General features: G+C 41.9%; 1 protein-coding gene and 1 long non-coding RNA gene across 10 annotated transcripts in view; one reads left to right on the top strand and one right to left on the bottom strand.

Moving 5' to 3' along the window:
* Positions 1-20263, top strand: part of LOC107314690 (uncharacterized) — a 38503-nt gene extending 18240 nt beyond the window's left edge. For both annotated transcript variants that reach the window (XR_014946514.1, XR_001555583.3), the window contains exon 4: positions 20116-20263. This is a non-coding gene — a long non-coding RNA (uncharacterized LOC107314690). The remainder of the gene's footprint in view (positions 1-20115) is intronic.
* Positions 1802-23605, bottom strand: GTF2H1 (general transcription factor IIH subunit 1). 8 transcript variants are annotated; one of them, XR_014946498.1, is made up of 16 exons: positions 23164-23605; positions 19662-19830; positions 17627-17819; positions 15055-15217; positions 13607-13700; positions 12659-12808; positions 11579-11658; positions 10523-10653; positions 8725-8812; positions 7914-8031; positions 7407-7495; positions 6532-6649; positions 5580-5670; positions 4184-4299; positions 3242-3334; positions 1802-2687 (listed from the first exon to the last, which is right to left on the bottom strand). XR_014946498.1 is itself a non-coding variant. In XM_015864171.3 (15 exons), exons 2-15 carry the CDS (start codon positions 19813-19815, stop codon positions 2601-2603), a joined length of 1647 nt encoding a protein of 548 aa, XP_015719657.1. In that variant the 5' UTR covers positions 19816-19830; positions 23164-23605; the 3' UTR covers positions 1802-2600. The 8 variants fall into 8 exon arrangements, 5 of the variants coding, with proteins under 5 accessions (XP_015719657.1, XP_085404766.1, XP_085404765.1 ...); XM_015864171.3 differs by lacking the exon at positions 7914-8031; XM_085548640.1 differs by lacking the exon at positions 7914-8031 and having other exon boundaries at positions 15055-15186; positions 23164-23267.
* Between the last annotated feature and the right edge of the window lie 133 nt (positions 23606-23738).

Raw genomic sequence — 23738 nt, 5'->3', positions numbered from 1 at the left:
TGCCAATGATACAAGTTTTATGAATTCTCATTAAAAATACAAGTCAGTATAAAGATTCCAATAGTAATATAATGCATGATGATTCTGTTTCAAAACTTAAGGAATGAATCTGGGATTTGGACCATGCTACAGAGAAGGGGAACGCATGTAGAAGAAAGAATATTCAGTTTACCTCCCTTGCTTCAGGAGGGGCCTGTGCCTTATTGCCACAATACCTGAAAAAGCAGTATGAGTGCATAGCAGCCTCGCCTGTGCAGTCTCTAGGCAAAACTGGTGAATTCACTACCTTCCTGCTCTCCCCCCACCCCTGCAGTTCTAGTAATTAAGATGCATTTTGATAGCCTGATATCACACCAATAACTTAAAGCTACAGCAATGCTATCCCCCATCACGACTGCAAACAGCAGTCTTCTGAACCGTAACATTATCTTGTGATGCACTGAAACTTTCTGCACTGTGCAAGTGTTTTATTCAGTGTTCCAGGAATGCTAAATACTGACTCAAATCAGAGGTGAATTATTTCTGAATACAGAACTCCTGTCTGATTTTAAAGTGAAATAATTATTGCAAAGCCTCAGTGCAGCTGGATATTCTCATCTTGTTTGTAGCTTCAGGCTGAGTTAGAATACAAATCAGATATTTTTTGTGCTCTTCTGATAATGATGAAATCAATGACAGCTTTCACTATATAGCTGAAATTTGGCCATAGAATTTCTAGATCAAATGCTTTGGAATAGGGGGGATCAAAACTACCCTTTCTTTCTGGGAACTGCCTTCACTTTTAAGAGTATTAGGCTTAATAAAGCCATACTCTAAGCCTAGATCTAACACAAACGAGCTACCGCAAGAGGTAACCTTGACAAGATGTACACCTCTTCCCCCTCATGCATCCATTTATTCCCAATGACGCTTTGCCAAAACTGTGCCAAAAAAAAATAGTGTCCCTCTTGCAGAGCCATTGCTTCTTGTAGCAAACCACGTTACATCACAGAGCAGGTATCATGCATCTATCTGCAGAAGCAGACCAGGAAACTGGGCTTAACAATATGCATACACTTCCAGACAGAATTTGGTGCAGACAGTGACATTTAACTGAAACTCAGCTTTTATCAAAATAGTAGCATAATACAAAAATCCAAGAACACCAGAAACAAGGAAGCTGCTGCCTTCCATGCACCGGTTAAAGAAAAGCCCCTCTTGCATAAATGGAGCGGCAGCACAGAACAAGCACAGACTTGGCTATACAAGTACATCTGTGACAATCCTCCACTTGACATCGTACTGTAATGCTTAAACATCATCCCAGTGATGGCAGAACCCGGTATTAAGTCATCATGCAAGCTAGTGGAGATTTCTTCTGTCTTACTCTGCTGTGCTTGCTTTAAATAAGTATTGTCATTTTGATTTGTCTTTGAAAATGCATCTTATACTCTAACAGTCGCATTTAGTTAGAAATAAAAGAAAAAGAATTCAGTAGCCTGTACTGAGCCTTAACACAGCCAGGATGACAAAGAATACAAGAATGTCATTGAACTGCATATATTATAGAAAACAGGTTTACTTTGCATTTGAGTCACGCTTAAATACAAGACAGGTTGGTCTGAAATGGTGAACTGGTTCTATTTGGAACAAAGTATGGCACAGATTCCCAATGTTTATGGACATTTTGACAATAACGTATTTCTCTTTGCAATGATTATCAATTCGCCAAAAATAGTGTAACAGTCAAATGGGGAGAGTGAAGGAAAACAGGTTTAGGAGAAGAAATTAAAAACAAGAAGTCTAATGATTGAAAATAAGCGAGTTTTGTAAGAAACTTTATTTAATTTTGTTTAAAAAAAAAAAGTATTCTCTCCTCAGAACAAATGCCACCTCAAAAAAAACAAAAGACTGCAGTAGCACACACTTGCACTCAGAGGAAAACATGCAAAACAGATGGCTGAAAAAGTTCTGCATAAAAATCCAAGATCTCAGGTGAGAGTTTGTCCCCGTCCCCTTAGGGACCCCAGATCATGAACAGCTTTCAGTGCAATGTCTCTTGCGTCCAATTTGGGGGTGGGGTGGAAACATGGCAGTAGCTCATCTTTGGACAGCTACGCACTCCTGGATGGCTGAAGTAAAACCAGTTTCAGCTCTCCTTTAAAATAGCACTGTTAAATGGTTGTGGAAGATACAAAGAATTCAACAAAATGCCAGAATCCAGTGAAAACATTTTGATTTCTACCCTGTGCCATACATATATTAAAAAAAAAAATAGACAAAAAGAGATTTTATTAATACGCCCTCTTTAAATTTTTTATTTCTGAAAGCAGCTCTTAATGCAAATCAAAAGCAGTTCCTGAGTAACTGCGGTAAACAGTGTCTTTTAAATAGTTCTGCTCCTCAGCTCTTCTGTTTTGGTTCGTTCTTGTTCTTCTCCCTAGTTTTCAAGTTTAATCTCAGTTCTTTTTTTCAAAAAATGTGCAAGTTCAGTTAGCATCATTTCCAGAAGTCCATGGGTTGCAGGTCTTCTGCAACAACTGTAAGATCTGCACATGTGCTAGGTTGTACTCCTATCCCTATTGCGGATTTTTGTTCTCAAACCTGTACAGCATGCACTCTCACGTCTTCTTCAGCATACGCCGGGACTGCCATGTATGGAACTTATTGTAGGCTGTCTGCAGCATCTCTTCTATATGACTTACCAACTGAAAGATTAAGAGGGAAAAGGAAGTAAATGTCACAGCTAATGGAGAACAGATCACCCTCCCTTTGATCAAACACACTCGGTTGGATTATTCCCTTCATTGACTACAAGTAATTTCACTAAGATCAAGGAGATATGCCAGATTGAGAAAGGACTCTGAAGCTTCTACTGTGAATGTCTCTGTAGAGGGAGTAATTCACATAGTGATTAAGCTGTGAAGGCCCAGGGAAATGACACTTGGTTGTGCTGTTTTCCACTATTTAGTCTATGACCACTTTCAATCTGGTATGGTGGGAGACTGTTTTGAAGTAGCTGAACTCCTAAGTCATGACAGAAGTAGGAAATAAAACATGACTTCTGCTGGGTAATCTATAATGCAGCAGAGTGTAGAAAGGGAGAGCTGGAGAAGAATAGGTAACTATGTATCTAATTTCCCGCTAAACAGATAAACTTATGATGACACAGAGTAAGCAGCAAACAAAGCTACCATCCTTTGATAATTATGTTTCATGTTATTAACATGCATCGTTGTAGTCAAGAGTATTTTTCCCTTACATTTGTGCTTAAATACTGTCTCCGAATCTTTTCTTGGAATGGGCAGAGCTTTGTAAGCTGAAATCTTTCCAAGTTGCTCCTCATTTTCACAACCTGAAAGACAGGAAGAACCAATACTGTAATCATTTGTACAAAACACTTTGTAATTAACTCTGGGGGAATACTTGAAATATGTTTGGTTCAAGGAAGGGAAATTCCTAAATCATCTGTCTCTAACTTAAAAATTAAGCGCATATTTTTGAGGCAAGTGTAGTGTGTCTGAAAATGCAGCATGGCAATGTCATCATTATTACTTTGTCAGCAAGTAACAGATGTTAACAAAAATATCCTTTTTGCTTTAAGCAAAGGCTATACTATGAGTTTTATCAGTCACATTTTGCAGCAAAAAAATCTAAGATGCCTGACATTGTGTGATACACGTGAGGTCAGAGGCTGACAACAGCAACAGAGAAATGCTAACAACAATCATGACAGTAGCCTGGTCATAGACAGACATCATCCCTTCATGAAGGCAGCTCTGTTCCTAAAAACAGTATGTTTAGAAGCTCAGTAGCAATGGATAGAAGGATAAAGAAGATTTCATGGAAGCTATTAAACTATCTAAGGCAGTTACACCTTAGAGCAGAAGGGTGGCTGTCGTTTGTGTTTAAAGCTGGTAGTGTTAAATGTGTGGCTGGAATACAGCTGACTGTTATGTTAGAAGCTAGTGAACAGCCAATGTTCCTACTGGGGGTTAAGAGGCACACAGGGCTATGGATGGTTGTAGCCAATAACACCAGCAGAACTGCCAAAAAATGTAATGTTTTATACTGTTTTGTGACCTTCATCTAAGGATAAGTGCTCACTTAATGCATGTGTATCAGCTCTATGTTTCAACTTAATGTCATGCATCTTAAACAATGATCTGGCCATATCATAACCAGTCACGTGAGGAAGCCTTACCTTTTCTTCTAGGAATGGCGTGTTAACAGGAAAGCAGGACCAGAAGTGTCTTAGCAGCTCCCCTACTGCCACATACAAATGTTTTAGTTCAGACTGAATGTCATTTGGCACCATCTCTGCAACAGGAAAAAAGGGTTTTTCATATCACTCAAAACTGTGATACATAAAATGAGAACGTAAGGCTAATGAAGGAGGGATGTAATACACATTTCTTATTAGAATTACAGAAAGGCTGGCTGGGAGGAGACTCTGAGGCACTTCACACCTGAAGGAGGTGTGCCAGCTGTATTAGATCAAGTCAGCTCTTATTTATGGCTTGTGTGTGTGGAAGCTTGTATGTTACTCAGGCAAAGGATGGACATCATGCTTCAATCCAGAATTAGAAAGTAAGTGAGGCAGTACTAACTGTTCTATTCTATACTGTTCTATTCTATACTGTCTAGTACTAAATGGGTTGTACAGGAGATAATGCAAGCTTGTGTAATTCTTTTCCCTCTCTCATTGACAAGAAAGAATGAGAAAACAATGACAGTTATCAGATAGTTGCTTGTTCCTTTATGTGCTCTATCTTTCAAACAGTGTCTTAAAGTTAAAGTAAGAATGGTTACATGGTTCAAAAACAGGGATGGCACCACAACCCCAAAACAAAACCCACAAACAATCACTGAGAATGACAGGAGCCTGAACAGTCCTAAAGAAACTCTAGGATGAGGCTGTTAGAAGAAAAGATGGTCTGGGTTGAAGGAGATTGTCAGCTGGGGAGGGTAAGAAAGCTTTGTTACTGCTTGATGGACTTCATTTATTACTACTAGGAGTGCACAGTTTTTCTGCTGTCCTTCAGATCAAGTACAAAACATAAACAGGGAAACTGTTCTAAACCCTGCCTTGTGAGAGCAGAAACTCATCTACTGTGAGATGAAAGGGAAAGGAACTCAAGGTGGCATAAATGTGACAGCGGGGGATGCAGTAGTTGGATGGAGATGGGAGGAGGGTGAGTTGCTTGTTTGCCCTTGCAGTCCACAGACAGATCCTTTCAGCAAACTGCAGATTCTCATTCAGGTTGCAAAAAATAAGTTCCACTAGTTCAAAACTCTTATCTACAGTACAATTCCTTAGAGTTTTCCCAAAGTATATCTTGAAAATCATCTGTACAAGGAGTTGGGATTGGGTGCATCCTTTCTCACTCGCTCTGTGATGTTCTGTCACCCACTTGCCACAGCACAGTTTTAGTCAGTGCTGCCTCTTAGCTGGGCTTAGTTTTTGCTTTGCTTTTGTTTCTGTAACCAGTTATGTGTTTCCAAAATTACGTGTAACAATCTAAGAGGGATATGAAACAGCAAACTGCTGTGTAATGTAATAATAAGTGATTGAAGTATTGTGTATCTCAAATCCTTACGGTTTATGGCTTGCTGTGTTCCACCCTGCATAAGTGCTCCTCCAGGTGACAGGACTGCAATAGTGCTAGTAGCATCACCGCTTGAAAGAACCTGAAAGCAAAGAGGGAACAAATTTTTGCAGCAATGCCTTAAAAATAAATCATAGGTGAGCTCTAACAGTGGAGATGCAATTGGGAACATACAATGGAAGTTCTGATGATGAGCTTCCTAGTCTGCAGAATTAAATGCAAGCACTCCCTGTTTTTTCAGTGAAAGCTCCCCAATTAATTACCTTTACCTACTATGTGAACTGGCTGTGCAAAATGAGATGAAGTTGATCATTACAATACAGACATGCAACACATAATTGTGGCTGCTTTTCTTAGGGCCAAAAGTGGGTTTACAAAGAGGGGAAGTTCAGTTACTGGCAGGTGAGGATCAGCTGGTGGCTCTGCTGCCCTCAAGTTGCCAGAAAGAGTGCAGCCCAATGAAAAGCAGGTCCTGCACTTGAATGCATTCTGAGACAAAGACCCATTTAGTTATAAACCCACATACAATGACTTAAGACCATTACCTCCTCAAGTTCAGAGGGTGGGATCAGTAATGTTTACCAGTACTTCAAGTAAGCTGTCCTGTGTGTGTGTGTATGTATGTATATGTATATGTATATATATATATATATATATATATATATATATATATTTTCCACCACTACTTCAAAAGAACATGGTAACAATAGAATATAACTGAATATCAGAAATGCTTCAATTTTCTTTTTCAATTTTTTTTTTCCATGCTTAGATCTTAAACACAATATTTGAAAAGGTACCACCTGAAGCTGTAAAATAAGCTTAACATTAAACTATTGGAGATAACTAAGTTTACCCTGAACAATTTAAACTCCAGTAGGCAGAGTGTACAGAAATAAAATGCTAACATCAAGAAGGGAATTTCTGGAAAATTCTTACATACCTGAGTTAGATTGGGTACATATGCTTCCATTTCTTGCCTAATACTATGAAAAGAATTAATTATATCCTGACTGGTTGCATATTGCTGTGATTGAATTGGAGTTGGACCATGATAATACCTGTGAGGTGAGATAAGGAGAAAAGTATATTGACAGGAGTGTTGGTAAAATGGACACCGAATTCAGTGGACAGTAGAAATATTTCTAATTTGGGATGCTTTGCTACTGCTGACATTGCTACCTAAATCCTATTTACTGACATTAAAAGTAAAACGCAGTGCCATGTGGGAAGAGAGAAGGGTAAGGCAGCAAAAGAGGCAGCAGTTTCTATCACTGAATTTGCAAGCAAGCTCATGAAAAACTCTGCCATCCACTGTGCTCAGTTTTGGGAACATCAGTGTAGCAGAGGACTTTGCACCAATGTGAACCTCAGAGAAAGGAAGTTGCATGCATGTTTTAACTGATTGTCTTTCCTGTGGCATCTGTCTTTCTCTATGATTCTCAAGCTTAGCGGTCTAGAAAACAATTACTACAACAGCAACAAACCAGTGACCAGCTCAAACTATCCCAGTGCTGCTTGTTTTGCTTGGAATTGTAAATGCACACACCACGTTCATTTTTCTTCTACGAGCTGCAGCAAAGTGCTGAACTATGGCAGTCTCTTAAGACTTGCATAGGAATTACATGTCAGAGCCTTCCCAGCAGGTTTATATAAACTTGCTGAAAATCAAAATGAAATCAAAATACTAATTTAAATGAGAAGTGCTTGGCTGAGTATAGCACAGTGCGAACTACATCTCCTGATTCTCTTCAGGCTGTGATGAGAGACTTGCGATATCAAAGATACTGAATTAGGCAGCATCTCTTGTTAACTTACCTGTCAGATTTCTTTAAATTTAGTGCAATAGTTTTAGTGCTATTATTCGTTGCTAAATCTTCATATTCAATGGATTCCTGTAGTTTCACCTAAAATAAGCCAAAGAATTGTAGACGTTACTAATAACACAATTTGATGCGTTTAGTGTTATTTTTCTTCTCACTTCCCTGTTTTGTTTTTTTTTTTTTGAATGAAAGGTTTAGACACACCTTAATGAAACAAAATTGCCTGGAACAGTTTGTATCTACCCTCTTGAGGGAGGTACGACCAATGTTGTTTAGCATGTACAGTTTTTTTCTGCTATACATAGACCATTCTTTGTTCTCTCTACTTAAGTTATTTACCTCTATGTAAACAGAAATAGTAATGATTTAATTGCTGAAGTCCAGGAGTATAGGACTGACACAGCAATAATTATCCAAGCTGTTTGGTGACAGCAGAGTTAGAGCCTTAGTGGTGAGAGGTAACAGGACAGCACCAATGGACTTCAAAGAACAAGAAACCTACCTTTGGAGTTTCCTACTGTTATGCTCGTTTCTCATTCCTCTCATCACACTTGTTCCAGGGCTGGCATGTTTATCCTTCAGTAAAAACTAACTTTCTTGAAAGTCAAAGCTGTTGACTTCTTCAACATTTAACAACATGTGTTGTATGCTCTTTCTTAGCAATGTATAAAGGCTTTCTTAGCAATACATAAAGTCTTTAAGTCAACCTATTTTAACCGTCAATTCTTGCAAGGAGTATTCAATCTTTGCAGCAATTACAGTACTATCTGTCCACTTTATGAGCTGCTGTGGTCGCTCTAAAACAGGCTGGTGCTCTATGTCAGTGCACCAGGCATCACTGCTCTTTGTTTAAACTTCCTCCAGCTTCTACCCCTAAGGTGAAGACTGCCATGTGTCTGTTCAATCATTCTCTGTACAAAGGTATACTTGATAGGTTAATATTGACTCTCCAGCACCCATACTCCTTTCAGATGGATCTTCCCTAGAACTGTTCAGGCAAACAGCAAAAATACAACTGCACAGTACGGAGAAAAAAATACTTATGTCTAATCAGAATCACACTGGAAACTTCTGCTTTCAGGGGGCCCTGCTAAACAGATCAACAGAACAATACTTAAAGGTATAGTTTGTGTGCTAACAGATGTCCTTGTTCTCAAGGCTTCTCACTGGCCCTTAGTTATTTAGCATAGAATTATATAGAGTAACAAGTATTGGTTTAGGTGCTTCTTAAAACACATAATAAACCTTCAGTAATGCTTTAAGAGACAACATCCAAATTCTTCCAACTAGAATGGCATCAGCTAACTTTATACCTTTTTCATTGGTGGTTGAAAGAAATCTGAATCCCTGGAGTTTCCATCCGTACTGCTGGTCTCACTGTAATGGTCATTTTGTGCTTCTCTTAAAATAGAGAAACAGCATTAAGAAGAATTCACCTCACAGGAAATTTAAGACACAAGCTAGAGACAAAGTAAATTTATGTTTCAAAAATACTCATACGGTACATCTGCTTCCCCCCCTTGTGTCTTCACTGGAAGAAGTTTATGTAGATAAACGGAACCAACAACTCAAATAATGCTTTGTCCAGGAGGAAGCTCAGCAGCAGGGAAGGGTATTTCTCCTTGCTGCAGAAATAGTGGTGTGACAACAGTGGAAGTGGGAGACAGCAAAATTGTGAAAATCAAATGATTTGCATCATTATGCCTATGTTATGCCTATGACATACTAGCAAGGCTATAGAAGCTCTGAGAATCTGCTGTTTCAGAATAACTATTACTGATTTTTCTCTCCAAACTGAGAAGTAGAGACATGTATTATTCAGAAGAGATTATCTGAGATCCACTGTTCAATTTGGAAAAGATGAGAATGGTATCAGGGAGCTCAGCTATGCAGTAGAAAGTATTTAAGATCTCTCACCTGTAAGGACTGTAGGACTTGGATACAGTGTTAATCTATTTAGGTGGTTGTCTGGGAACAAGCTGTACAACAGACCTTACATCAAACCCAATTCATGCTCCCCCCCCCCCCACCCCCCCCCCTTTTTTTTTTTTTTTTAAAGAAGCTTTACCTGTAGATTTGACTTTAAATATATATAACCAGACAAGACACTTTTTTGGTCATTGCCTTAATTTCAGTTGGGATAGAAGTGTTCAGACTGTCTGGGATGACACTGCATTTTTGGTTCTAGAACAAAAACAATGCTGGTAACACAATGATGTTTATAGCTGCTACTAAGCAGTGTTGTAGAGCCAAGGCCATTCTCAGCAATGAGCCTAAAGAGCTGGGAGGAAACAATTAGGACAGCTGACTTAAACTGCCCCAAGGAATATTCTATACCTTACAATATCATGTGGAAGGAGTTTTGAAGGGGGTGGGAATTCATCTGCCTCTCTTCTGCTGCTGTTCAGGGGACTAAGGTGGGCGTCAGTTTGGGGGTGGTGAGCAATTGCTTGTGTACCACTAGTTGTATACGTGTGTGTGTGTGTGTATTCATAACTATTTCCCTCAACTCCAAGTAAATAGCTTTATCTCAGCCCATGGGTTCTATTTTTTTTTCCTGATTCTGTCTCCTATGCCACTGGGAAAGAGGAAAGTGAACAGACAAATGCATGGTGCTCAGCCACCTGCTGAGTTAAACCACAGCAGTTAGTCAGAGACAGGATGTTGCCCTAGGTAAACTTTTAATGTGATCCATGCATATCACATTCATGTTTATGCTTCCTCATTTGCCTTCTCCCATGCAACCCACTATAGGAAGCCACAGCAGATCCACTCCTGGAAGGTGGCAGGCGGAGCCCCTGAACCAGATCTCCCCTTTGATGCAGCCTTCAGCAGGGATAGAGAAGAGAGGCAGAATCATCCTTTCTATTTTCTATGTATGAATGGTAGGAGAGCAACTCAGCTAACAATAGCATCTGTCATATGAGGCAGATCAGAAGAACTTTATAAAAAGTAAAATAGAACCTAATGGTACTTTTCTTTCCAGAACATAGTAGTTCATTCATAGAAATTGCAGGAAAGGACTGAATGAATAACAGCAGATGTATTTTCCTTCTGGAAGTTCTTTAATTTGTTAAAAATATTTAACTTTTAGACAACATTGAAACTTACTGTTTTCTGAGGCCAGCTGCAAGGACCATGGCACTATGATGATTAAAGCGTTTTATAATGGCGGCATTGCTACTTTCTCTAGCAGATTTTGAGGCATTTGATGTAGAGGCCACAGGAGCAACACCATAGCCCTATAAAGAGAACAACACCAGTTACCTCCTCCTCGTGAACCAAAAGGACCATTCTGTGTTTTCCATTGAGTCAGCCCACAGACTTAGTGTCAGGAAGATGTGATAGCACTGGGAATTCAGGAAACCTCAAGCCTTAATGCTGGCAATACTCCCTAATTACCAAGTGGCTGAAAGCAATTCACTTTAATCTATACTCAGTTTCATGCTTGCAATTAACCTGCCTCAAATGCAAAATATCGCAGTTTGCACAGCAAACATGCACATTCTTAACCCCTGTTCCACTTTTGGATTGATAGCTTTGTGCAACCCAAAAAAACCAAAAACAAACTTTTGAAACAAAGCGTTATTGTTAATTATAACTGAAAGGTTTAATTAAGTCAGCTGCAGGAAAACTGCATCCTTAAATATTTCATATTGTGGTACATTATTTATAAAAATGGTTTTAGTTTATACCTAAGAGTAGGTAACTTCACACTGAGCTATTTTTGACAAAATACAATAATTAAATCTAGATAAAATTCTATACAGCATGCATAAAATTAAGCAGAATCCAACAGCAATGCTCAAAGTAAGGAGAAAGGCTAAAACTTTTTTTTTCCTGTTTTGTGACCATGGGTTCTGAAAGTTGGGAAGAAGCCAGACAGAATCTGCTGTAACTGGGGGGTGGTGTGGGGTGGAAAGCCATACACAGTGGAAGGAACTCATTTAGAAAAGTGAGAGGTCCTGCAGCACACCCAGCACATTAACACAGGTGGTTGGGCACAGGCTTCAGTTCCTCACAGACGTATGGCTGTGTAAATGTGGAGTACTCAACATGTGCAGCAACCTTCTAAGTGCTGTGTTTTAGAAATAGTATGTGTGGTAATTTGAACAGGAAGGAGAAGGACCCAGTTTTCCCTTAAATTTGTTGTTGCCAACTACTTACTTCATCTAATGATCTGTCTTCCAAAGCTGTTAAATCTATCATAGGGTTTTTCACTCCTTGAGACACCATTGCTTTTAACCCTGTATGAGAGCAGTAGGAAAAAAAACACGTGTGGGATTATTATATTTAACATTTAAAAATCAACATTCTCAAATATCACTGATTAGATCTTTCAACCCGTTAAAGTTCCCTTGAAAATAAGTAATAAACTTGAAAAAAATATTGTTAGAGATCAGCCTTCTAATTACAGCAGCTTTCATCAACTTCTGCTCATTGCTATACTCTGTTCTGTATTAACATTGAGGATGCTTTTAGTATTAGTTGGTAGTAGAAACTGGGAAGCCTGACGTTTTTCTTTAAACTCTGTCACCGTATTACTGGATCACTTTGGGTAGAAGTAACTGTAGTTATCATAGTAACTTCTGATAGGTTTTCCTTGTGAAGGGTTGTGGGTTCCTAATAGAACCCATATCCTGTCAGAATTCTAACACATACTAAGGAATGGCATTAAGTGATCTTACTTCTTCATATGTCTGGAAGATTAAAAAAACATACAGATTAAATATCATCTGAGTTAAGTTTCCATTAAAAAGGTGGACAGGATAGGGATGTCAACTCCTCTGGAAAATATGGGATGGGATCCATGTTTTTCTGTTGCTAAACATTCAATTTGTTATAAAAGCTGCACCTGCTGTAAGTTGTGCACAACCACAAAATAAAGGTTTATGTAAACCAATTTATTCCATAGCAACTGATAGCAGAGCATAATTAAACTGTCATGATGGTAAATTATTAGAATTTATCACTAATTTATTGTTGCATGAGTTGTGATAAAGGGTATTTCTTGTACTAGCACATCCCCATTTATTCCAAGGAATGCATTTGCAGTCAGGTTAAGAACAGCAAAGCTACAGACAATTTCCGGTGACAGTCTCCGCCTCTTGCTTTAACAAGATGTCCGATATATGGACATAAGAAAATGCAGACTTCAGCTTTGCAAGGTGTTCTGGCTGTTCCTCTTGTGCTGTGCTCTGTAAGATTGCTAACAGCCTATTGCGGCAACCAAGTCACAAAGCTTACCTTTCTCATCCAGTTTGGCACATTCGGCAAAGAGATCTTTTGAGCCTGTATTGAGCCTGTCCCGATGGAAATAGTGAGACTGAAAAAATCGTGTCCAGAATTCCCTTTCTGTCATGTTATGTGGAACATTTTCTGCATATTTCATTTTCACTGTGAACAAACAAGTAATGATTACAAAGTGTTCTGCAAATCTTAATACAGCATTTTATATTAGTATTTTCTTACTTGCTTCCTAGCTTTCTGTCTGATGCTATTGTCATTCATGCCAGTTAAGTGTAAGGGAATGCACAGGTTAAACACCAGTTAATGGATACTCTTCTATGCTCTGCAATGCTACCTAATGCTCTGAAAAGAAATGCACATCACAGAGATTTGAATACTCTAAATTGCACTCACACAGGAAGTCTCACTTGACAGAATTCTAGTTTTTCTCAAAATGGATCCAGCATTTGTAACCTACTGCCCAAACGAACCAGTGTCAGTGTTCAGTGTAGTGCAAGGGAAGGAAGGAAATCACTCTTCCCCTCTGAGAAATTGAAATACTCAGTAGATTATCAAGGGAGCCAAATCTCTGCTTACAATTGAAAAGGAAAAAAGTAGGTGGAGCAAATTAAAACACTTTTGAAATGAAAACTCAATTTCATTAGTTGAAACAAGGAATGATTGGATGTTGTGTTGAGGGACACGGTTAAGTGGGAGCTATTGGCAATAGGTGAACGGTTGGACTGGATGATCTTGTAGGTCTTTTCCAACCTTGGTGATTCTATGATTCTAACACGTATTAGCACATGCTTCTTCCCATCCCTCCTCATGTTACAGAAAATTCATAGGGAAAAATCATCCAAGAGACTGAAGCCTCAGTCCTGTATACTTCAAGGCTTTGACTTCCTGCAGTAAAATGGTAGTAAATAAATCTGACATGAATGTAAAGCAATGCACTACTCTTACCTGCAGGATAAGTTCGAAATATGGATTCAATGATATCTGAAGTCAAATTGTACCTCAGACCATTGCAGCCATCTGTTTGAGGTCGTACATCAGCCTAAGAAAAAGCAAACAGGGAGGAGAAACAGCTTCAGTCTGAATATCTTCTGGAAAGGGAGAAGGAAAAGAAAATACTGCCATCCTGCAGTCTAATTCTGCTGTAGATAAATAATCTTCTTCCTACAATAATCCATTGCATATTTGATCATAAATAGATATTTACGAGACACAAAACAAAAGAGCGTGCATTGATTACTTTATTATACTTACTACCTAAGGCATGATTCAAGGAGACTAAATTTTAAAGATGAAAGCAGAAACAATCAAGAGGAGTAGTTCATTTAATATATCCAAGTAAAAATAGCTATATGTACTGTGTATGCCTAATCTTTTGGTGTTTACTCAACAACTCATCTGGTGAAGAATCAATAACAGTTTATGGCTGTTACTCCTTTTCTTATATATGAGAGGCATCTCAGTACAAATGATAAATAACAGTGAACTTAAAAACTGCCTTAGCTAAAACCTGCAAGTTAAGAGTTCTGTCTTTAGGAATTTCTGGAGCAAGTAAGCACAGTCACATTCTCTGTAACAAGAGAAAGCAGGTGCCTACATATTCTGGCTTTCTTTTTTTTCAGTACACTTAAATTCCTGTGTATTTAGGGGAGAAAAGTGAGTGTATAGTAGGTACGTCAGAAAATAATTCCCATCTCCTCCTTCCTACTCAAACCTCTGCTGTGTGCACAAGTCATTACAAAGACAGAAATGGGATTTCTGTTAACAAGTCATCATCTGTATGAGTTTTGTTGCAAGTGTAAAAACATGGATCTGTGGGAGGAATCTGAAGACTGTACCTGGATTATTACGTCTTAGGTTGCACTGTGATTCTACATGGGGTAATGTAACTGGGCGTTTGGGAAAGAGATGGAACAAGCTTTCAGATGTACAGGTTGGGCCTTCGAGCAGCTGAAAGCTGGTTAAACAAAACCATAACTATAGGGAAAGAATAAGACTGTTTGTGTGGGACTCTTTGCAGCTTCACTTATGCAGGTGGACATTACGAGAGATGCTTTTTAATTAATTGCATTAATTCACTAATCTAATGACGGAATCTGCCTTTTTTTCCTATTACGTGGAAGATGGAACAGCAGTTTATGCAGCGTCTGTGTGTTGCATCTTTAAGTTAAATTTGAGCAACCTAAATCAATACAGTTTTGGGTTTGAAGATTTACACGATACCTTTACTTTTTTTCCTCCTTGATGCTTGCAATAGTCTAAGAGGCAGAGAAATATTAAACTGAGGTACCAGGAAAGAAAAACATTCAAGTATATGGGAATAAAGTACAGGAGCAGAACTCTCACTTCCCCAGTCTGTTTGTTCTAAAATGCTTTTGATGAGAGGTTCAACATACCAGAAATGCTGCAGAGATGCCCACATCCTGCTTACTAGGTGCTGCAGAATTATCCCCTGCATTCAGGCTTAAACGGTTGGCCCAGAATTCTTCAGCACTGATTACTTGGCTCACAACAAGGTCTTTATAGAGCTGAAACAAAACAGGATCTTCTTGCAGCATTCTGGTAAAAGAACGTATTGAATAGAATTGAAATGCTGCAGGATAAATCACTAGGATTTCCATAGCTAATATGAGTTCACAACAGGAACAGAAACTAACTTTTCTTTCAAAAATGCCATGTTTCTTAACAAGACTGTGTAAACAACCAACCTCAATAATGATATTTGTCCCAAAAGAATGAAGAAAGTGCTCAAAGTCTTTCAGGAGTAGCATGAAATGCTAGAAAAAGTATCGCCTAAGAAAGCATTAATGTGGGATTCATGTCTTGTCCTTAAATATTGTGTGAAGCACGTGTCTTTGCATGCCCTAGGCTGGAGTCTTCTGAACTGCAAAAGCAAAATTAATTTTCCTGAACTTTCATAACAAAGGTGGTATGGTAGAAAAAGGAGATTGGGGCACTACCCAATTCTTGATCAAAATCTTAACGTTTGGTGCCTGCAGTTCTCTATTCTAGTGCAAGAATGCAGATTACAAAGTACGCATGAAATAAGGTACCTTAAGATGCACGCTACTGTGAGGTTTTTTGTTCATTAACGTTTCTGTTGGTGACATCGCTTAACTTACATGTGCAGCACAAGTTGCTGCCTCCATCCACTAGGGGATAATGTTTACAAAAGCTCCAATCCAGATCACCAGTATCACCCTTACTGTCCAAAATGTAAACAATGTACGGCCCAGAAACTTCAGCTGATCCATATTCTTTTCACATAGCTGTATAGCCAGTGTGAAGCTCAGCAGGTTATTTACTGAGACACGTGTGGACAGTTAGCCAAAAATCTCAAAAAGCTTAAGCATGTTCCTCAGGATGTTCATTGCAAACAAAGAAAACACCACAGAGGAATTTTATGAGTGCATACTATGTAGACATGGGGAGAATGGGGATAAATTATAGTTTGGACTGAAGTCTGCAGCTGTTCTGAGGGTGAAGTAGGATGAGACAGAAGTGGTAACTTTCTAGGATGAGACATTCCTCATGTGTTTTCACACCATGTTATTCTTCCTATTCAATTTTTCTTCTTACAAACATGGGTTAGTGACAATGACTACAGGTTAGAGCAGCAAGCAGTAGTCTGTTAAATATGAAATAGCTCATTAGATGATAAGTTTGCATTCACACCTCACCCCCTGCTATTAATAAATGGGGAAAGTGCCACAGGGAGCTGGGATTCGGTTCCCTTCCAGAATAGTTTTTTTTTGGGCCACATCTGTTCCAAACTAAGCAGTGAAGTCGTATTATTGGATTTGGACTTTAATTGTCAGACTGTGTACAGAGACTTTGCCTCTTCTGCTTCCACTTTCCTATAACTAGAAAAGCTTTTAATGCCAAAAGATAAAATACTATAAAGCTCCATTTAGGGGTGCAAGGGTTCAGAGCTAAGTCTGTACAACTACTCACTATTTTCACTGTCAGAGAATAGGAAGGAGCTATAAAGAAACTATACAGTAATAGTGCCAAAGCAGTGTGCACTGCTGTGGATGCTAGCTGTCCCTGCAGTACTGAAAACAGCTCATCTCATATCTGTCAGAGCTACTATATAAGGGCTCTTGCCTGTGTAAAGATTTCCCTTTGTGAAGATCTGATCTGCCTGGTGAAGTAACGTTCCTATTTTCAAGAAAAAAAAATCCAAAACATTTTACTTAGATAAGTCAGTTCAAAGCTCTGAAAATGGAAGCCAGCAGGTGGAGGATTCACATGAGATGCCAGTGAAACTCATCTGGAGAGGCAGAGAGAAGTATGCCCCATGCTCACAAGGACCAGTTTAAAGTGAGCATTTCAAAAGATATCTTAAAAGCCCTTTAGGGAAAATGACTTAATTCCTGAAACTTTTTTCATCAAATTTATTTTAGAATAAACATCCTGTATATATTTATTATATGCTGAATAATAAACTAGGCTGCATATCAAGCGAGATGCGTGAAACAAAACCAAAACAAAAAAACCCGACAATTCAGTGTAGTCTGCAACATACCAGGATAGAAGATTTGTCTGGGCAGGCAGGGAGGAAGGAGCAATAGGGGTACGTGAAGGGGGGGAGGGTGGCAGGAAGATGGAAACTTCAGGAGAGAAAGTAAAAGTATTTAAGTGCTTGCAGCTTTTTAAACTGGTCAGTATGTACTCAGGAATGCTGAAGAGACAGACTGCCACTTGGGTGCTTTCATCTCATACCCACAGGTATGAAAGGCTGAGTAGTTGCCTTCACACCTTGGGAATGTGCCACTGAGAATGCAGGGACAGTCTCAACATGTTACACTTATATAAACCCTGAGGATTGAAACTGAAAGTGGAAAGTTTTCACAAATGTAATGTCACTAATAATGCTGCAATACAACATTACAACTGTTGGCAGAAACACGCTATAGTTAAGTAAGTACTATGGAGTAAGAAAAGCAGCTTTCAGATCGCCTTTACCTGTTCTTCTCCTCAAGTTCTTTATTAGCTTTCCTCTTGAATTTGGGCAACAGTTGTTGAAGAAGATCCTTTACTGCATCTCGCTCCTTCACTGCTGTGCTTTCGTTGGAGAAGTGAAAGTTGGTTGTGTCCCCTGCATGCAATACTAGCTGAAGCTGAATTTTAGCTTTACCTTCTGGACTGATTTTCTGGCCTAGATTGCACAGAGAGTATTAATTAGCAACAGACAGCAAGCTTATACTGGAAAGTCTCTTCCCTAGAGTATTTGGTTATAAGCAAGTATCCACATCTTCCAATTAAACATCATTACTCTGCGTGTGAACTCCAGCCACGCAAATAGAACATCATTTTCCCCTTAAATTAGTCTGACTGCTGCACAGTCAGCCCAAAATACAAGACACTGCCACCAGCAGCCCATTGCTCAGTATCCTTCCACCACACCTTAGGAGCATAGATTCATCTTTGCATTCTCTATGTTCTCTGCTGGCAAACCAGTCACCTGGAGGCTTCAAGCTGGTACAAGTCCAGGCTGATGCTGAGAAGTGACAGTCTCATGTCCCCTCTCCACCTCTCTTATACTGGTGTTAATGTTTGTACAGTAACCAAAACCAAGGAAGCGATCCAATGAGAAGCATCCCCTTTTGTTTTTCCAGCTGGATCAGTTTCCTCAGAAGAGTAGTAGTAAGAAAGCAAATGCAGGTGGGGTAATAGGCCGCTGACGGCAGAAGCATGCTGGTTTCAAGTGGTGTGCTAAGCACAGTTAGCCACAGGTATTCCTAAAAGGTGATCCCAATGCCTCCAAGGTGCTGCTGCACCCTAATGACTCATAAGGAAAACTCAACTTCCGCTTCCTTTTCTGTAACTAGAGGGAGAAGAGGCCAGAACAGCTGTGCTGATGGATCGCAAACAACTGCACTTGTGGACAGTTCTGCTACACTGACTTCAACAAAGCACTGCAAACAGCACTGACCTAACTTCCAATCTTGTGCTCTTTCTGTAGTGCAACAAGGAGAAAGGAGCCAAGTGTCACCACTAAACAAATGCCCCCTTCCCTCCATCCCATCTTTATTTTCTGGATTTTACAAAGATATAAAAAAGCAGCTTTCATTTAAGTTATAAAGACTTATTTGCGTGCATGCTTCAACATCTATATAAGCTGCTTACACATAAGCTAAATAGCTGGATAAAGCCTTCACAAAATTGAATATAATGAGACCTTTTAACTTACAGCACGTATTTCAGAAAAAGGCAACTTAGATTTGATTCACTGCACCCACTTTTGTTCATGCTGCAGTACCTGTATATTTCTGACAGCAGAACCCACTAAAGCTGAACCAAACAATGCATGCAACATGCTTCATTCCTTTTTTGGCATTGCAACACATGGAATGTTCGTACTAATTGGAGCCAAAAAAACAGCATACAGACATTTACTGCTCAGTTGTGACTTGCAAGAACTATGCAGCACCAAATGCTTCTCTGGGAAATTACTGTCAGGCCAAACTATAGAAGCACTTCTGAAGCTATGGTCTGTTGGGTGAAAATATAAGCCATGTTCATTTTATAAGCAGATTGGAACAGCCTTAGATACAGAGCTGAATAGATGACATGCCAGATAGATAGTTTTTGTGTTAGGCTCAAAAATCCTGTACTCTTCTCCTTAGCCCTCCTCCCACCCTTCCCTCCACAAGCATATGGCATGGATGATTTCTGTGCAGTTTATTGCAGAGTTCTGCGTTGGAATTTTTATTTATTTTTTTTTTACTTTATTTTTGTAATTTAACAGAAAATGCAGTATAACAAAGTTTTGCAAAGTACAGAAGTTCTGCTGCCACATCCTTAATAAACCAATAATCATTCACTGTGGTCCTGATCACTGCTGCTGTATAGAACAATATAGCCAAAGCTCCAGATCCTTGCAACCAAGTGACATATCAGTGCTTTCCAGCGGTATGCTTTGGGTTGTATTTCAATGTTTTTTGGAATATCACTTACTGAAGTAAGTAATACTGAAATAGGGAAAGTCTTCACTTACATTTTATGTCTGCATACATGTGGCTCACTGTGAAGCGGTCTTTGCCTTCAGGTGCCCATGCAATCCTCTCAGCCATAAGGTAGAGAGCTCCATCCTGCTTCTTCTGGCGGACCTTCTTTACTATCAGTAACACTTCTTCTGATGACGTTGCCATTGCAGCTACAAGGAGCTATCAAAAAGACAGCAGAGCTAATTATTATTATTTGCTGTAACTCTTACTTTTCTTGTCAAGGCACTGTGGCTTGTACGTACTTGTTAATGCCCATGTCATTTTGAACCCTTCCAGACAGATATGCTCCCCACTGACGATACAATTAGCAAACTTATTTTAACAAAATACTGCCTGCTATTTATTCATCTAGTTACATTGCTGACGATGCTTGTGCCCCAATAAAAGACCCCTAAACCTTAAATTGATAACCAAGTTTTAATGTTTCTTTACTATTCTTTGCAGATCAGAAAAAAACACAACAAAAAACAACAGCCAAAAAACCCAAAGCTATGCAGAAACACAAACTGCAGATCTCCTCCAGCGTTTGGCAGCGATTCCTTCAGCATGAGCAGCAGATGCTAAATCATTTCAGAAGAGGGAGGGATACAAGGTATGTGAAAAATCATGGATTTTCAGTTCTCTGCACTAAAGATAGCGCAGCTGGGTGACAGCCCTGCTCTTACTGCAGTGCTTTTTGCTGAGGGCTTGAACAATATTCTGTACGTTTAATGTCAGCCGGGCAGTTCCCTACCCCTCTCCCCCAGACACCACAGGATAAAACGCTGTATCTGCTTCAAAAGAATGGGATTTTTCACCTGTCTCGCATTCAGAAGCCTGTTAATACTTGCTGTAACATTTCCAGCAGTCATTATCCCTCCCTCTTTGCAGCTTCACATTTCTCAAGAGAATGAGTGCACCATAGGTATGCCCAGCAATTCTAATAATGTACTGTTGCACACCCATGAAAAAACTACATCTTTGTTGGAAACGTTTAGTCTGTCCAATTAATGTATTTTATACACCGTGGACTTTCCCATTGAAACACAGAACAGTATCTTCAAAAGCCAGTATGTATGTTTTGTGGGTTTTCAGAGTATCTGTCAGATTACGTTTGTACGCCTGCATCAAAGCAGTGCATACAGCTTATCACACCACCATTACCTTGCACAGAATGACACCTCTGAACACTGTGGATATGCAGGGTCTTTATTTTTGATATTTTGCTCGGCCAGCTTGTGTAGCAGCACAGCATTTTCCTCAGTATTGCAAGCCCATCATCAAAACGTGTTACATAAAATAACGTATGGAAAGCTTTCGTGGTGAACGGATCCTGCACTTCAGTTTCACCCCTATGTGGCATCTATCGGCCTCACCCAACACTTCAACAATGCAGATCTGACTGTGGAGGTTCCCATCCATAGCACTGCAGCAGCAGCCAGAACAGGCTGTGCCACGCTCTGAGCAGCCCTGCTAATGCTGCTTCCTCAAGGAAAACCACATGGCATCATTTCACCAGTGCTTCTCAGCACAGTCCATTACAGTGTCCCCAACAGCGTTATTATCCTTCAGTGTTATTCCTGCTCCCATATTATGCTGAATTTCCTGTCGTGGGTCTCTGGTCTCCCATCAGCACCTCATCCTTACCAGAAAGAGGCAGCTACCTGTATGTTCCAACAGAACAGAAACCTCCATACATGCAAGACTGAGGATTTTCACTTCTTTCTCCCTTTACATCCTTTCAAGGACGTTATTATCAAATGCAGAAGAGACAAAGCCACAGAATGCAAAGGAATTTAAACTGCGCAGAACAGAAAGAGAAGCATTTGGGGCTCACTGTGCTGAGTTGCCTTGCTTTTGTACTGTGCTATTTCCCCCACCTACAAGCAGCCTTTTTGCTGCAGCACACAGCAAGCAGCAGCAATTTCTCGCTGATAGCCGCAGCGCTGCCAGAGCCATGCCTGCAGCACGCAGCCAGCGAGCACAGATCCCACAAGTGGCTCCTTCTGCCTGCTGGGAGGGCATGGAGGGTACGGACTCATACTTGTCATTGTCATGCTCTCTTTCTCATGCAGCAACTAATAGTGGCAGCAGGATCACACAAGCACAACCAGCATCACACAAAACGCAGAAAGCCACCAGCTGTCTTTTGAACAATGTATTGGGATATAAAAACAGAACAATAATCAGGATTTAGTGAAGTTACCATCTTTCATTAATGGAAACAAGATGGCTTCTCTCGTTACAAGAAGTACCAGAACAATTTTAAAATAGAATCTCACCCAGCTGTGAGAGCAGCATGAGGACACTCCTTGCTGCTGCTGAGAGGAAGGCCACGTCCCCACAGCACACTGACTTCTTTGCTTTATTCAGACCTTAGGCTCATTGTGGAGGTGAGAGCCCTCAGTGAGCTACTCCCGCCTGCCTCATCATCATATCTGCACCCGATCACAGCTCTGGAGCTTCCAGCAATCGGTGCTGCAGTTCACAGCAGTGCTGCTCCAAGAAGCAAGGACTGCAGTGGTCACAGGGAGAAATTCTGCTATTTTGCAGCTCTAGCTGTTGAAAACGGCAGCGTTGGAGTCATTCAATTGCACATTTTGGAAGAGATGTTTCTCTGGTTTAAAGCATCTTCCTGTATCGGATAACCAGACACAGGTTAATCCTAATTCTCTGGTGACAGAATTTTTGAAGTGATGGTTAATGGCTGGGAAAAATCTCAGGCACCGGGCCTAACTCCTGGCTGGGATTTGTCATCGTGCCTGTCTGGGCTGTACTGCTGGCTGTGGTGTGCAACGGGCAGGGGCTGTGCAGGAGCAAAGTACGGGGTGCTGGCTGCTGACCACCTGCAGCCACTCCTTCCAGCTCTGGGAGAGGATCACCTGGAACTGCCGTCACATTCTCGTTTTCCTCTAACACTGAGCCTCTCCCTAACCACCGCTGCACCTGCTCGCTGTGTGCTCTGTGCTATCGGTACCGCTGCCGTGTTTGAGTTCTGAACAGGAATAAAAGCGGCCCTTGGAGCTGTCACTGGGCGGTAACCGAGTGGGGCAGAGCTGGGGTGGGCCCCGCTGCCGCCATCAGCTCGGTCGGGGCCGGTACCCGGCGGTGTCAGGCTCCGCTCTGCGCCACGTTCGCGAGGGCCCGGGGCATCGGTGGGGCCGGAGCCGCGGTCACGCTGCCGCGGGCTCCCCACGGGGCCCGGCCCGGCGCAGGGAGCGGCGTACCGGGGGGCTCCGGGCCGGGCCGCCTTTGTGCGGGGGCTGCTGCAGCGCCGGGCCCGGCCCGAGCGAAACAGGCGGCCGAGGGAGCCGGGGAACGAGGGCCAAAGGCCGCGGTGTGACCCGCCGGGCCGGGCCGGGCCCGCTGCGCCGGAGCTTCGTGCGCTATATCCCCGGTACGGGCTGCTCGGGGAGCACGGGGCAGCGCGGCGGATCGGCCTCGCTGCCCAGCCCGGCACCCGCAGTGCCCGGCACCCGCAGTGCCCGCCGCCGCTCGCGCTGCGCTGCTTACCGTGTGGCGGGAGCTGCTCCGGGCGGGCGGGCGCTGCGGTCAGAGCGGGCCGTGCCCGGGGCGGTGCGGGCGCTAAGGGGGTCGGGCCGCCGCCGCTGGGGCCATGGGGCGGGCAGGGCCGGGCACGTGACCGGAACGGGCCGCGAGGCGCCGGCAGGGCGGGGGAGGCCGCGTCACGTGACGGGGACGCGGGCCGCCGAGGCGCGTCCTCCGCGGTCACGTGGCCGCTCCCCCCCCTCCGCCGTCGGCCCCGCTCCGCGCTCACGTGACGGCCCCTCCCCCGCCGCCATGACAGTACGGCGGAGGGGGGAGCTCACGGGGGCTTGGCCGCCCCCCCGCCCCGTCCCGCCGCGCCCGGTTCTCCTCCCCCCTCGCCGCCGTCACCCGGCCCCGCCGTTGGCGGGCGTCGCTCGTCCCGCGCCGTGTGCCCGGCGGTCCCGCCGCTCCGCTCCCGGGTCGGCGGCGCCGCGCTGCGGGGGAGGGGCCTCCCCTCGGCATCGGCATCGGCCCGCGGCGGGAGGGGGCGTCACGTGGCCGGGCCAGGCGGGCGCGCGTGACGCAGCTTCCGGCCGCGG

This window comes from Coturnix japonica, chromosome 5, assembly GCF_054131305.1.
Source record: "Coturnix japonica strain WE chromosome 5, WE-NBRP24, whole genome shotgun sequence".
NCBI lineage: Eukaryota > Metazoa > Chordata > Aves > Galliformes > Phasianidae > Coturnix > Coturnix japonica.
Note: the sequence above shows the minus strand (reverse complement) of the source record. Positions and strands in the feature narration are given on the sequence as shown.

What these genes read in the sequence shown, in the direction of transcription:
- GTF2H1 (XM_015864171.3), bottom strand. Translation starts at nt 19,815, where the DNA reads ATGGCAACGTCATCAGAAGAAGTGTTACTGATAGTAAAGAAGGTCCGC. An exon ending in TGCCAAACTGGATGAGAAAG is followed by an intron (nt 11,659 to 12,658) that starts GTAAGCTTTGTG and finishes GCTCTCATACAG; the next exon opens with GGTTAAAAGCAATGGTGTCT. An exon ending in GCAGCTGGCCTCAGAAAACA is followed by an intron (nt 8,813 to 10,522) that starts GTAAGTTTCAAT and finishes CTCTATTTTAAG; the next exon opens with AGAAGCACAAAATGACCATT.